A 12,740-nucleotide genomic window follows, 5' to 3' on the forward strand; every position below is an offset into this window, starting at 1 on the left:
GTATCTACACACAGCAAGATGTCATCTGCATACAACATTGTCCAAGGTGCATCTTCTCTCACCTCCTCTGTTACCACCTCCATCACAATATTAAACAGAAACGGACTTAATGCTGACCCTTGATTCAAGCCAACTGTTACTTGAAAACTCTCTGTGTCTGTCCCAAACAGGTCCGAACACTTGTCTTCACATTTCTGTACATTTCCTGCACCAACCTGACATATTTCTCCGGCACCTTCTTCTCCCTCAGACACCTCCAGACTTCTTGCCTTGGCACTCTATCGTATGCTTTCTCCAGATCAATAAATACCAGATGTAGCTCCCTTTGTTTCTCTCGATATTTTTCCATCATCTGTCGTAACCCAAAGATAGCATCTGTTGTTGATCTACCAGGCATGAAGCCAAATTGTTCCTTTGCAATCTCCACCTCCTCCCTCAATCTACCATCAAGAACCCTTTCTAGGATCTTCATTGTGTGGGACATCAACTTTATTCCTCTGTAATTTTTACAGTCTTGTGCATCCCCTTTACCCTTGTAGATGGGAACAAGAGTACTCTCCCTCCATTCCTCGGGTATATTTTCCTGTTGGCAAACTTTCATGAACAGGTCCCACAGCAAGTCAATTCCCTCTTCCCCCAGTGCCTTCCATGCCTCCACTGGAATTCTGTCGGGGCCCACCGCTTTTCCATTCCTCATCCTCTTCATGGCCTCCGTCACTTCCATTCTACTGATGTTCTGCACCATCCCCTCAGAAGGCTGCCCATCTCCTCTGTGAGTCCTTGCATTTTCCTCATTCAGAAGTCCCTCAAAGTATATTTTCCATCTGTTTCTTATGTCCACATCCCTCCATAATACTCTTCCTTCAGCATCTTTGATCTGCCTCACATGTAAGATGTCCTTAGCTGCTTTATTTCTACATTTCGCTAGTTGGTAAATTTTTCTCTGTCCTTCCTTTGTTTCTAATTGATCATACAGATCTTGATATGCCATGGCCTTCGCCTGTGCCACAACTCTCTTGGCTTCTTGCTTTCTCTCTTTGTACACCTCTCTGTCCTCTTCCACTCTTGACTCATCCCACTTCTGCTTTGCCTTCCTCTTAGCTGTCACTGCCACTTGTACATCATTATTCCACCACCAACCCTCCTTCTGCTCTCTAATCTTTCCAGATGTCTCACCAAGCACCTCGATTGCACAGCTCAGGATTACTTTTGAATTATGTTTCCACCAATCTTGTACACTTTCCAGTCCATCCGAAATCCTCTCTAACACTCTCTCCCTAAAACGATTCCTCACACTCTCTTCTTTTAAGCGAAACCACTTAATTGTCTTCATCCCATGGCAACCAGAAGTTCTTATCTTCGATCTTAATTTAAAGTCTGCGCACAGCAGTCGGTGTTGTTGTGCTACTTGATAGGTGTTATGCAATAATAATCAGTAATAATAAATATTTTTTCTTCTTTAGACATTGTTATTTTTGTACATCTGGAGTCAGCTTTGTGTCTCCAGTTAGCAACTTGTCTAAAGAATTGTAAACCTGAGAGCTTAATGCTTCTTAAACATGAATTTATCTTTTGTCTGAGGATTATGTCATAAATTATTTTTATTATTATTATTAATCAGAGCCTGTGTAGCTCAGTGGATGTGGTGTTTGCACACCACTTCACTTGATCGCATGAAGGAAGACTTCTTGGTTTTGAAACTAGTCGGCGACTAGAAGAAATTTTTCTAAGCCTTTTTTCGACCAGTTCCTGAGTTAGTCAATCTCTGGCATGGGCAAGCGGGTTTTTTGTCCCGTAAACTCAAGAAAATCGACCGTAGAACCCACATTATTTCAGACTTTAAATACGAGTGTTAGGGTTAGGGACCATGAGATGGTGGCACTTGTTGAACCGTCTCTCTTCACTGTGTGCCACTTAATTAGTGATAGCCTTGGGCCAGTTATCTCTGATTGGGTACCAGTGGAGATTGGACTGTCCACTCAGTCTCCAAAAGTTAGATAGGGCTAAAACGGCCTCGTCTACTCCCAATACAGGAATAAAAAGTCATTAGCTGATTTTTTTTTTTTCATTATTATTAACACCAGACCCCACGGAGTCAAAAGACTTATCATAAAAGGTACACACAACACCTTAAACTCATTCAGTGTATCTGCATTCATCACATTGTCAGGCAATGCATTCCACTCAACAACCACTCTCCATGCAAAGAGCTTGCTAGCCGCCTTCCTTATACAGCTTCCAGGAATATCTCCTCATTCTTCCCCCCCCCCTCACATTCTATGAAAAATTCCTTCCATATTAACTCAGTGACAACTATTTACCAACTTAAATGTCTCAATCATATCCCTTTTCTGTCTCTTATTCACGAGGCTTTGCAAACTGCATTCCCTCATCCCACATTCTGCATTCCCCATATCCCAAAGACCAGTTAACACTTTAGTTAGTTTTCTCTGGACCGTTTCCAACATATTCTCGTCACTATGCAAACAGGTGGACCAAATCTGTGCACAGTAATCCATCACGGTTTGATCAAGGCTTTATACAGTGGAATCAGAACCTCTTTATTTCTGTAGGTTAAGGACCTCTACATCATTGCCATAGTCTCTGATGACATCATAACTTGTGCGTTGTGACCTTTGAGCTTCAGATCCTTGTCCATCACTACTCTAAACTCTTCGTCTCCTCGACTTCCTCCACAATTTCCCCATGAAGTGTATACAGTCATCCTTCGACTTACGTCCATTCCAGTTATGTCTGTTCGAAGATACATCCATGGTCCCATAAGCGAATAAATGATATTTTCAACTATACTTCTGAACAAGATGTGAGCGAATGCAAAATTAAAAGATTTCTATTTAGCAAGAAAGCGGTGGCAACAGTGCATTCAGTGGCAACCTCCCTAAATAACATTTTTGACTATACTTTTGACAAGATGCAAGCGAGCTTAAAGTAAAAAGGTTTCTATTTAGGAACAATGCATCATGCACAGTGGTAGCAGCGCATTCAGCGGCAAACTTCCTCAGCAGTCGGCACATGTATTCAGCTGTTCCTCTGTTGATTTTGTGTTTGAGAAATAGGTTATTTGCATATTATTGTTAAATATTTTGCAATATTTTGTGCAACATGGCTTCTACACCCCAATCAAAAAAAAACTAGTGAAGAATCGCAGAAAAAGAGGTAAGTGATTGATCTTGAAATGAAGTTGCAAGTTATAAAGCAACATGAAGCTGGTAAGTCCGTCAATGTGATCACACATGATTTTAGACGGTCTCATTCTACAGTGACAACCATTTTGAAAAATAAGGATAAAATCGTAGAGGCTGTGAAAGGATCTGCTTCCATTAAATCGACGAGAGTGATGCAATCTATTTAGACAAGGTCCTATTGGTGATATGGAAAGCTACTTGCATCATGGATAGTGTACCTAAACCAAAAGTGCATACCCCCTTAGCACTATGGCCATAACCACTAAGGCACTCTTCAACATGTTGAAGGAAAAAGCAGGGCCCGATTACGACTACAAACACTTCTTCCGGTTGATTCATGAGATTCAAGCAGTGTTTTGCACTGCATAATGTGAAAATGAAAGTTGAATCTACAAGTGCCGATGAGAAGGCTTCCAAGGGGTTTGTGGAGAAATAGGATAAAATTATTACTGAGGAAAATTATTTACTGCAGCAAATATTTAATATAGATGACTGATAACCTTTCCTAAACCTCCATAAAATTTTGATCTTTTGGAAAATGACAAAATTTCAAATGTTTAAAGTGTACTTTAATATTGCATGTGCTTCAAAGCATACAGGAGTGCTGCTTTCTTCTTTGCAAATTATGAAACTAATATTCAGCATTCAATATTCATCTGATAAACTACTTGATGTTCAGATAAAAAACATCCCATGGGTAGTGTGTATATTATTAAAGCTTGTTGTTCTTCCAGATTCAGGAACAAAATTATCTTAATTCAAGAAAGAATATTCGTTGTTGGAATTGAAGTTATAAATCCACAATGGAGAAATATAAACAGCAATATGATATAGAGAGAACTCTTCTAAACAAGTCAACCATCAAATGCCTCTATGATAAATTAAAACATTGGGAGTGCTTTGGATGCAGTGAAAAGCAGACAATTGAAATTGCTTATTGATATCAAGTTTATGGATGCTGATGCTTCAGTATTCAATAGTCAAAAAGTCTGTACAAATGAATGTCTCCAAATATTGTTCCAAGATGACATGACTGTTCACATTCTACACATTGCCTTGAGATATGTATTGTATTTTGTGGACAACTGCTTTCAAAGGGATTATGGCCTCAAATGAGCTAAGGATGGATCTGAACGGTCAGAAATTAGCTCACCTGATTTTTCTTTTATATGAGAATTTTTAGAGAGCATGAGTTTACTAATGTGGCTATCATTACTGCTAGAACTGCAGTTCCACAATTGACAAACATTGGAGATAGCCTGTCAAATGAGATGTTAAGATATTGTTTGATATCATAATATATTCATCGTGTACACTTGTGCACAAGCCTTGATGGTTAACACATTCAACAGTTTTTGTAATTATGAATAAACTTGCATTGTCTAAAGATTCAATTTCTTTTTCGAACATCCTGCATATACCTGGAAAAACTTGAGTATATCTAATTTTTAGCACTAAATTTTTTGAGTTCTGTTGATGCTCACTTTTTTTTTTTTTTTAAATTATTTTAGATCAGGTTGATGAATCAAAGAAAACTGAAATCTTTAACAGGAAACTGCAGTGAAATTCTCTACACAAGTTCATTTCAATGTGCAGTTCAAGTAAGTGTATATACAGTAATCATTTTAACATTAACTGTTTTGAATATAATAAATTTTGAATATAATAAATTTAGTTTAATCCTTTATCCAAGTGTGAGCAAACAAAGTTTGCTCACACTTGGAAAAAGTATCTTCAGGACTGGGTAAGGTGGTACAACACCTGGGCACCCCTTGCAAAGGTGGAGCAAGCTACCAACACTCCTATCTCAGTATCTCCCATAATGCAAAACACATCTCCTTGCAGATATGTCTAATGTTATGCATTAAGGGAAGGGCCACAACCCAGACTAGTTTCAACCTTTATTGAGGTCTCTTCAGTGGGAGCCAGGCCCAAGTGGAGATACCAGGCAGAAGCATTAGCAGGTCATCTCTACCTATAGGAGTTGCCAAATGGTGTGCCACCCTTTTTTAATAAATTACTCTGGATTTAGAGAAAGATGTTGAAAGTTTAATTTTCCACTTGGTTAGAGTATAATAAATTTAGTTTAATCCTTTATCCAAGTGTGAGCAAACAAAGTTTGTGCCTGAAAGTATCTTCAGGACTGGGGTAAGGTGGTACAACACCAGGGCACTCCTTGCAAAGGTGGAGCAAGCTACCAACCACAAGCTACCATCTCCACAAGGAGATGTGTTTTGCATTATGGGAGATACTGAGATAGGAGTGTTGGTAACTTGCTCCGCCTTTGCAAGGAGTGTCCTGGTGTTGTACCACCTTACCCCAGTCCTGAAGATACTTTCAGGCACAAACTTTGTTTGCTCACACTTGGATAAAGGATTAAACTAAATTTATTATACTCTAACCAAGTGGAAAATTAAACTTTCAATAACTGTTTTGAAATTGGCATAGTAAAGAATAAGAAATATACTTGAAAGAATGAGAGACATACCATACGTGAAAATGCTCTCATCTCGTCCAGTGGTCTCTCTTGTCTTCATAAAAACCTAATTAATACTCTGATAAAAATGGTTAATCCTGTTTGCAAATGTCTATATCTTCAAATTGCATGTATTTTCTGGCCTGTTTGGCTATCTTGTGAGATGATTCATCACAGGGAAAATTGATCGGCGACTATTCATCGCTGGAAATTTAATCGTGAGGAAAATTAATCAGATGAAAATTCATAGCAGATATATTGAAAAAAAAATTTTCCCATATAAGAAAAATTTTTTTAAAAAATTTACATATAAAGTCATTCATATTCTTTCTTACTACAGGCTCTGTAGATGGAATATTAATTGTTACAGAACTGGGATAGGATGGTGAGGAAGAAAGCGCACCATATTTAAGAATATTTAGGGAGAATAGTTATATCCAATGAATATCATGGCAATCTTAAGACGTAGTTTTAGCCTAGTGATTACAGTCTAGTAACCAAAAAGGATTATTAAAGATCTCAGATTTCTGACAACAATCAGCAATTGTAATAATCGAGGCTTATTTTTAAGGGGTAAAAGAACACCGTGAATGATATTATAAATGAAAAGATAACATGAAATCTATTAGTGAAAATTAAAATTATTTGAACTGTTTGTTATCCACTAAAACATGTTAAAACAAGTGTTGTGCACCTAGAAGGCATGAATGTCATGATGGTTCTCTCCATTTTTATTTTATTCCTTCAAAATACTATTAGCCCCTTCAAAGGAGCAATTATTATTCTGTTATTAAAACAACTTAAAAATTTCTCTTAAAGAGGAACTAGAGTCAGCAGTCAGGCATCTCTCTATCAATATTTGTAGTCCTGAAGAGGACTGTTTTGATGATCATGACAAGGAACACTTTTTATTTCATACTGTTCAAAATATAGGCAGAATAATTAAATTACTTAACAAATTTGGATTTGGTGGTACCTGTCCTGCTTGATTTCGGGTTCTTCGAATGGACTTCTTTACAGAGGCATTGCTCAGCATTTGGCCGATGATGGCAGGAGTTATTTTTGTGTATGCTTCCATGATAATTCAATGAGTCCCATCGTTAGTTGTGCGGGCTTGATCTTTAATCTCATTAAGTAGCTTCGCGGCTTTAACCCGTGCCATGTTATCTGCATGATTACGTTGATTAATTCATTTGATAATGTTGTTGCCAGCTGTATGAATATGTGCAGGGCAATGCATTTTGCCAATATCACATAATTTAATGATTTATATTTATCAGGAAATAATATAAATGAGAAAATATACAAAATTTGCTCATTTGTAATAATCACAATTTAATTTTAGTATCAGAAGATTAAAAGTTATCTGGTACAATTACTTTGGCACACATGTTACCTAGCAGCATTTGTGTGTGTGATAGTTTGGAAGGGGGGGGGGGAGCCATCAAAGACAAAATACAATTTTAATTGTATTATGAAAATTTTGGAAATAAAATTTCATTTTGATGCATGCACCTGTACATGTTTCGAATGATAAACTGTAGGGAAAGTATCGCTACTTCAAAATTGCTGTATAATATCAAAATTATCAGAAATATGTACATAGCAGTCTCATCTCATCTTCCTTTTCCCTTTTTACCTTGTGGTGTCAAGGATTTATTAATCATCGCACCTCAAACCGTCAATCCTATGCCACGGTGTATCCTATGTCCATAGTGTTGATTTCTCAAGACCAGTTTGCCTGCTTTGTGGGATGAAAATTCCCAGGATAAACTGTGGTAAAAAACCTTACTGTTCATTCCCAAGACCAGCTAACTTGGCTATGGCTGAGGAAGATCCTTCAGCTCCTCATATCACCAACGGGAATTGAACCTAGGACACTCCTTCCCCAGGCATATGGTTGTGAAGTGCACAGCCACTAGACTAACCATGCAGACTGTACATAACAGTGTACTTCATAATAGCCATTCGTTTCAATATGTAATGAGCGATTTCAGGAAACCAAGAAAGTTGAAGTGCAAAGAATTGCAGATTACGTTATAAATATTATACATTATGTGATATGATTCAAGATTTATGTATGATTATCTATAAGGTAATACGTAAAAGAGCAAACCTTCATGCAATCTGTGAGCTAATTTTCTAACTAAGATTATGAATAAAAAATAAAGAAAACAGTTTGTAACAAATGGAGGTTGTATTTATTTTAAGATTCAGATTTTTATGAATTTATAAAATAATTATCTTGAATCAAGTTCTGGGAGAATAAAATGTATTGGTAACTAAGGTAATTAGCAAAAAAAAAAAAAAAAAAGATACTGGTATTGTTCTCCAGAATGATACAATCTTAAGTGAAGAAATATGAAAGGATCTCTTATTTGCACTTGCATTAAAAACTATGATTATACGATAAACAAGTAGCAAAAATAAATTTAACTTGTAGGTAAGATAATTTAGATGCCAGTTACCGAGCAAACAGCAAGCAACTGCGTTTCTGGCATTAGGTAACTGAATGTAGCTATGTATGCACGGTAATCTGGTTGAGTGTTCTTGTCAGCATGAAGGATTATCGCACCTTCTAATGGATACGACAGTCAGATGCACTTGATATTCATGTTTTTTCAACAGGTGGTTCTAACTCGTATCCAGGATTTGCTGTACATATATATATGTCCTGGCCGGTTGGGAGGTTAACCTTGTGGAAGTCGCGGTCAAAAAAATTGCACCTTAGGTCTCATGTATCCAAGAGATACATTCATTACTAGTATGTGCTGAAATGTGATAAAATTTAAAAAAAAACATACAAATATAATACATGATTATTATTATTATTATTATTATTATTGTTATTTGACACTTCCAAGGAGTCCAATTGAGGGAGGGCACCTGCTCTACAACTCTCTGTCTCTACCACTCAATCCACCAGCTGCCTCCACGAATGCCATCTACCGCCGACCACCACTAATATTTCCACGGACAATCACAAACATCCTTGCCAATGGCGGGATTTGAACCCACCGGCTGGAGAGCGGATATGCTAATCACATGGTTAGCAGTGATGATTTATTTGACCCATGATGGTTTATTTATTTTCAGTTACAATCTAGAAATTATATGAAAAAAAGAAACAAATAAAAAAAAAAAAACTAAACCAATATTATACTGATATCGGAGTTCACGGTATCTCTCAGATACAATTTACTATCAAATATCACTTTCACTTCGACTCTATCATTCTCATCATCGGACTCGAGTAACATTTGCTGAATCTCTTCAACATCTGATGGATTATCCTGTCAATATATTTTTCCAGCCATTTTCAACAGTGAATAAAAAAAAAAAAACTAAACTAATACTATACTGACATTGGAGTTTGCATTATCTCTCAGATACAATTTACTATTAAATATCACACACCTCTACATAACACATGTTAAACCAAACTGACTTCAATTTTCTAGCGAATAACGCTTTCGGATTTTTTCTGTAATGATTTTTCCAGCAATGAATTTTCTCTGCAATAAATTTTCCCTGTGATGAATTTTCCTCTCAATGAATTTTCCCTGCAATAAATTTTGATCTCGATGAATTTTCCTCTCGACAAATTTTTCCTGCAACGAATCCCCCTTCCCCCCCCCCCCCCCGATGAGTTTTCCCTGCGATGAATTGTCTGCACCTCTATGAACTGTCCATGAACCATCTAACTCACTCTCAGTTGAAAAGCCTTTATGAATATTCTTTGCATCTGAGATGGGATTTGAAATCGCAACTTTCCATACAAACAGCATTGTCATTATCAAATTAGCTACTGAGGCTGTATGTGATAATGAGGATTTTTTTTGGTTAAATAATACAATTTCTCACAACTAGGAAAAATGAGGCCATGTCTGAAGACTTGTGTTGGATTTATTGAGGAGCATAACAACATCTATATGAAAAATCCCTGACGGTACATATCAGGAATTTGATAATGGTGATGAATTTAAATGTTAAGTTGTATTTCTCTGATTTTGATATCAGCTTTAACACCACTTTTTTTCATAATGTGACCCATATTGATGATAAATGATATTTGAGAATGTGTATACCTGAATTTATGGCCAACCATTTTTCTGCACCTCCATCATTTTTGCTGGTGATTCTGTAATTTCTGCAAGAAATGAAAACAGAATGATAGCTGTTGAGATGGGGAAGTGAAAGAATACAAGAATTGAAGAAGCTGAAGTGAATGATATGCGAGTGAAAGGAAGTATGAACAAGGAAATGGAAGTAAGGTGTGGCAGAACAAGAGGGAGTGAGAGAATGAAATTGCTGGAATGCAAGATTTGAAGAAAGTTATTCAAAACGAAATGAAAATAATATGTGGAGTGATATTAGATGTTTAGTGAAAACAAATAAAAGATTGCAAAATAATAGAATGAAACTAAAAAGGGTAAAAGAGGTGATGATTGATTTAAGAACAGTAGTGTATGGAGATTCCATTGTTAGACAATTGGTTAATGAGAGGATACATAAGGTCTGCTACAGGAGGGAGAATGAGCAAGAGAATTCATGCTTTGGTCATGAGGGAGAAACGAGCAAGAGAATTAGTGGTGGTTGTGGAAGACAAATGATTTAAGTGTACACGAGGTGAATGTAAGAGTGAATATTAGAAAGTTATTGAGGAGTGTGAAAGATTACAGCATAGTGGAAAAGTTTGTCAGTGTGTTGCCAAAGTATGACAATTGAGTTGAGATGGAGAGCCAGAATCATGAATGGTATGCTTGCAAAACAGAGTGAAGAGAAGGGAGTGCACTTTGTGGATGTATGGCATGTATTTGATGGTAGAATGGAATTATATAGATGTGATAGATCACCTTCAATGGCTTTGGAGTGAATCAACTTAAGAAACTGTTGCTAGATAGAAAGTGCAGTGTGTGATGTAAGCAAGAGATCTGAAATAAGTGATGTGAGTGCATTGTGTGATGTAAGCAAGAGATTTGAAATAAGAGATGAAGTAAAAAATCAGAGAGTGGTACTGAAGAGACTTAAGTGCTTGGCAATGAAAACAGTAGTAGTGAGAGATGAAGAGCGAATAGGAATGCGAGAGGAATAGGGAGACAGGGGATCCCAGGAGAGAGGAACAGGGAGACATGGCATAGGCATATTGGAAGTCGGAAGTAGTAGTGAATGTAGGCATGAGGATGATCAGCATAGAAATAGAATAGATCAGGATGTGAGGGATAGTTGAGACTGAGCGGATATATGTTGTAAGCAGTGATAAAGGTGATTGTCAGGTGTAGTGTGGAAATCACAACCAACAAGTGGATTGGGTAAGACTGGTTAGAGACCTAAAAGTGAAACTGCTGTGTTTATTTACAAATTTCAGGAGTTGCAAGAATAAGGGAGATTAAATGATTTCACTGATTGAGTTTATTTCCCCCAAAATCATTGCAATAAGTGAAACGTGATTGAATGAATATGATATCCTAACAGGAATAGAAATGGAAGGGTATACGTTGTTGTTCATGAGGATAGAAAGGACAAGAAGGGAGGGGGAATGCTGCTGATAATATCAGGTGAATTATGTCCACATCAGGTAGACATGAAAAATGGAAAAAGTGGCAGTGGTTATGAGGCAGTCTTGTGTAAAGTGAAGGTTGACAGGAAGACATATTTAGTGGGATGTTGCTATAGGCCATGGAATGCGCAGGGTGGTTATGAAGAAATGCATAAGCAACTTCGGTTAGTGAGCAAGGGAAGGGTGATTATTAAGGGTTCTTTTAAATATGGCGATATAAATTTGAATGAAAAGATAGCATTAGGGAATAAGGAAAATGAATTTCTTCAAGTTCTTATTGACAAACTATTTCAGGAAGTATATAAAGGAGGGCACACCAGGATCGTAAGTTTTGGATCTGATCATTTCATCAGAGGATGTAATTGTAAGTGGAGTTTAGCACATTCCTTTAGTTGGTGAGAGTGATTATCCATGACTAGCCATGTGAATAAGAACCTCTGTGAGGAAAGGATGTATATGGAAGTACAAGGCTAGTGATTATGGCAAGCTTAAGATGGCTTGGAGTTGTAGCATGGAATAAGGAGTTGAGTGGTAAGGAAATAAGTGCTATTTGGGAACTGGCACAAAAATACATAACAGCATGAATGTGTGAATGTTTTCTGAAGGTCTAAAGGTTGAGTAAGGTTGGTGTAAATGGATGAATGAGGATTCTTTCTTTCATGCCTACATGGTGATCAGACTACATTATGGAAAATTATGGAGACAACTACCATGTTAGAGCAAAACTTTAGTTTAATATAAATCAAAATGAACACTCGACGTTTCGACCTTCATATCACAGTCATCATCTGGAGCATACACATATATACAGAGAAACAAGCTGCACCACAATGTACATGGTTTGCTAAAGTTACTGACCAACTGTTACAACAATTATTGGCCTGACCTCTGGTGAAAAAATAAAACACCTTTACTACATCAAAGCTAGAGTCCTATTATTATTATTATTATTATTATCATCTATTAGGTTACAAAATTAAATTGGGCTGGAGAGCAACATGTTTATATATATATATATATATATATATATATATATATATACGGTCGTCCTTTCGAAGATACGTCCGTGATCCCATAAGGGAATAAATTACATTTTCGGCTATACTTTCGAACAAGATGCAAGTGAGCGTAAGGTAAAGCATGCACAGTAGGAACAGCATTTTCAGCAGCAACCTACCTCAGCAATCGGCACATGTCTTCAACAGTTCCTCTGTTGATTTTGTTTGAGAAATGAGTTATTTGTGTACGTATTGTTAAATATTTCACGATATTTTGTGCAACATGGCCCCTACACTTTTCACCTTTCATTTATATACATTTTCTCTTTCCCCTTAAACTTGTTCACTCGTTCAAATTATATTAATTCCTTACTTTTTAATTACCACAGCTCACCCCTAAGCTCGCGCATTCTATTTTATTTCTGTCTCCATGGCAACGATCAAAACAAAATGTAAACATAAGCATTATATAAGATTATACCTTTACACTCAATAATGAA

General features: G+C 36.8%; 1 protein-coding gene across 8 annotated transcripts in view; it reads left to right on the top strand.

Moving 5' to 3' along the window:
- Bmcp (uncoupling protein Bmcp mitochondrial) overlaps positions 1-12,740 on the top strand; it is a 475,843-nt gene that overhangs the window by 371,952 nt on the left and 91,151 nt on the right. For all 8 annotated transcript variants that reach the window (XM_090411822.1, XM_090411820.1, XM_090411824.1 and 5 more), the window contains one exon: positions 4,718-4,807. In XM_090411822.1, the coding sequence (XP_090267948.1) occupies positions 4,718-4,807 (90 nt within the window). The remainder of the gene's footprint in view (positions 1-4,717; positions 4,808-12,740) is intronic.

This window comes from Typopeltis vanoorti, chromosome 22 (assembly GCF_054136105.1).
Source record: "Typopeltis vanoorti isolate ZY-2024b chromosome 22, IOZ_Tvanoo_1.0, whole genome shotgun sequence".
NCBI lineage: Eukaryota > Metazoa > Arthropoda > Arachnida > Uropygi > Thelyphonidae > Typopeltis > Typopeltis vanoorti.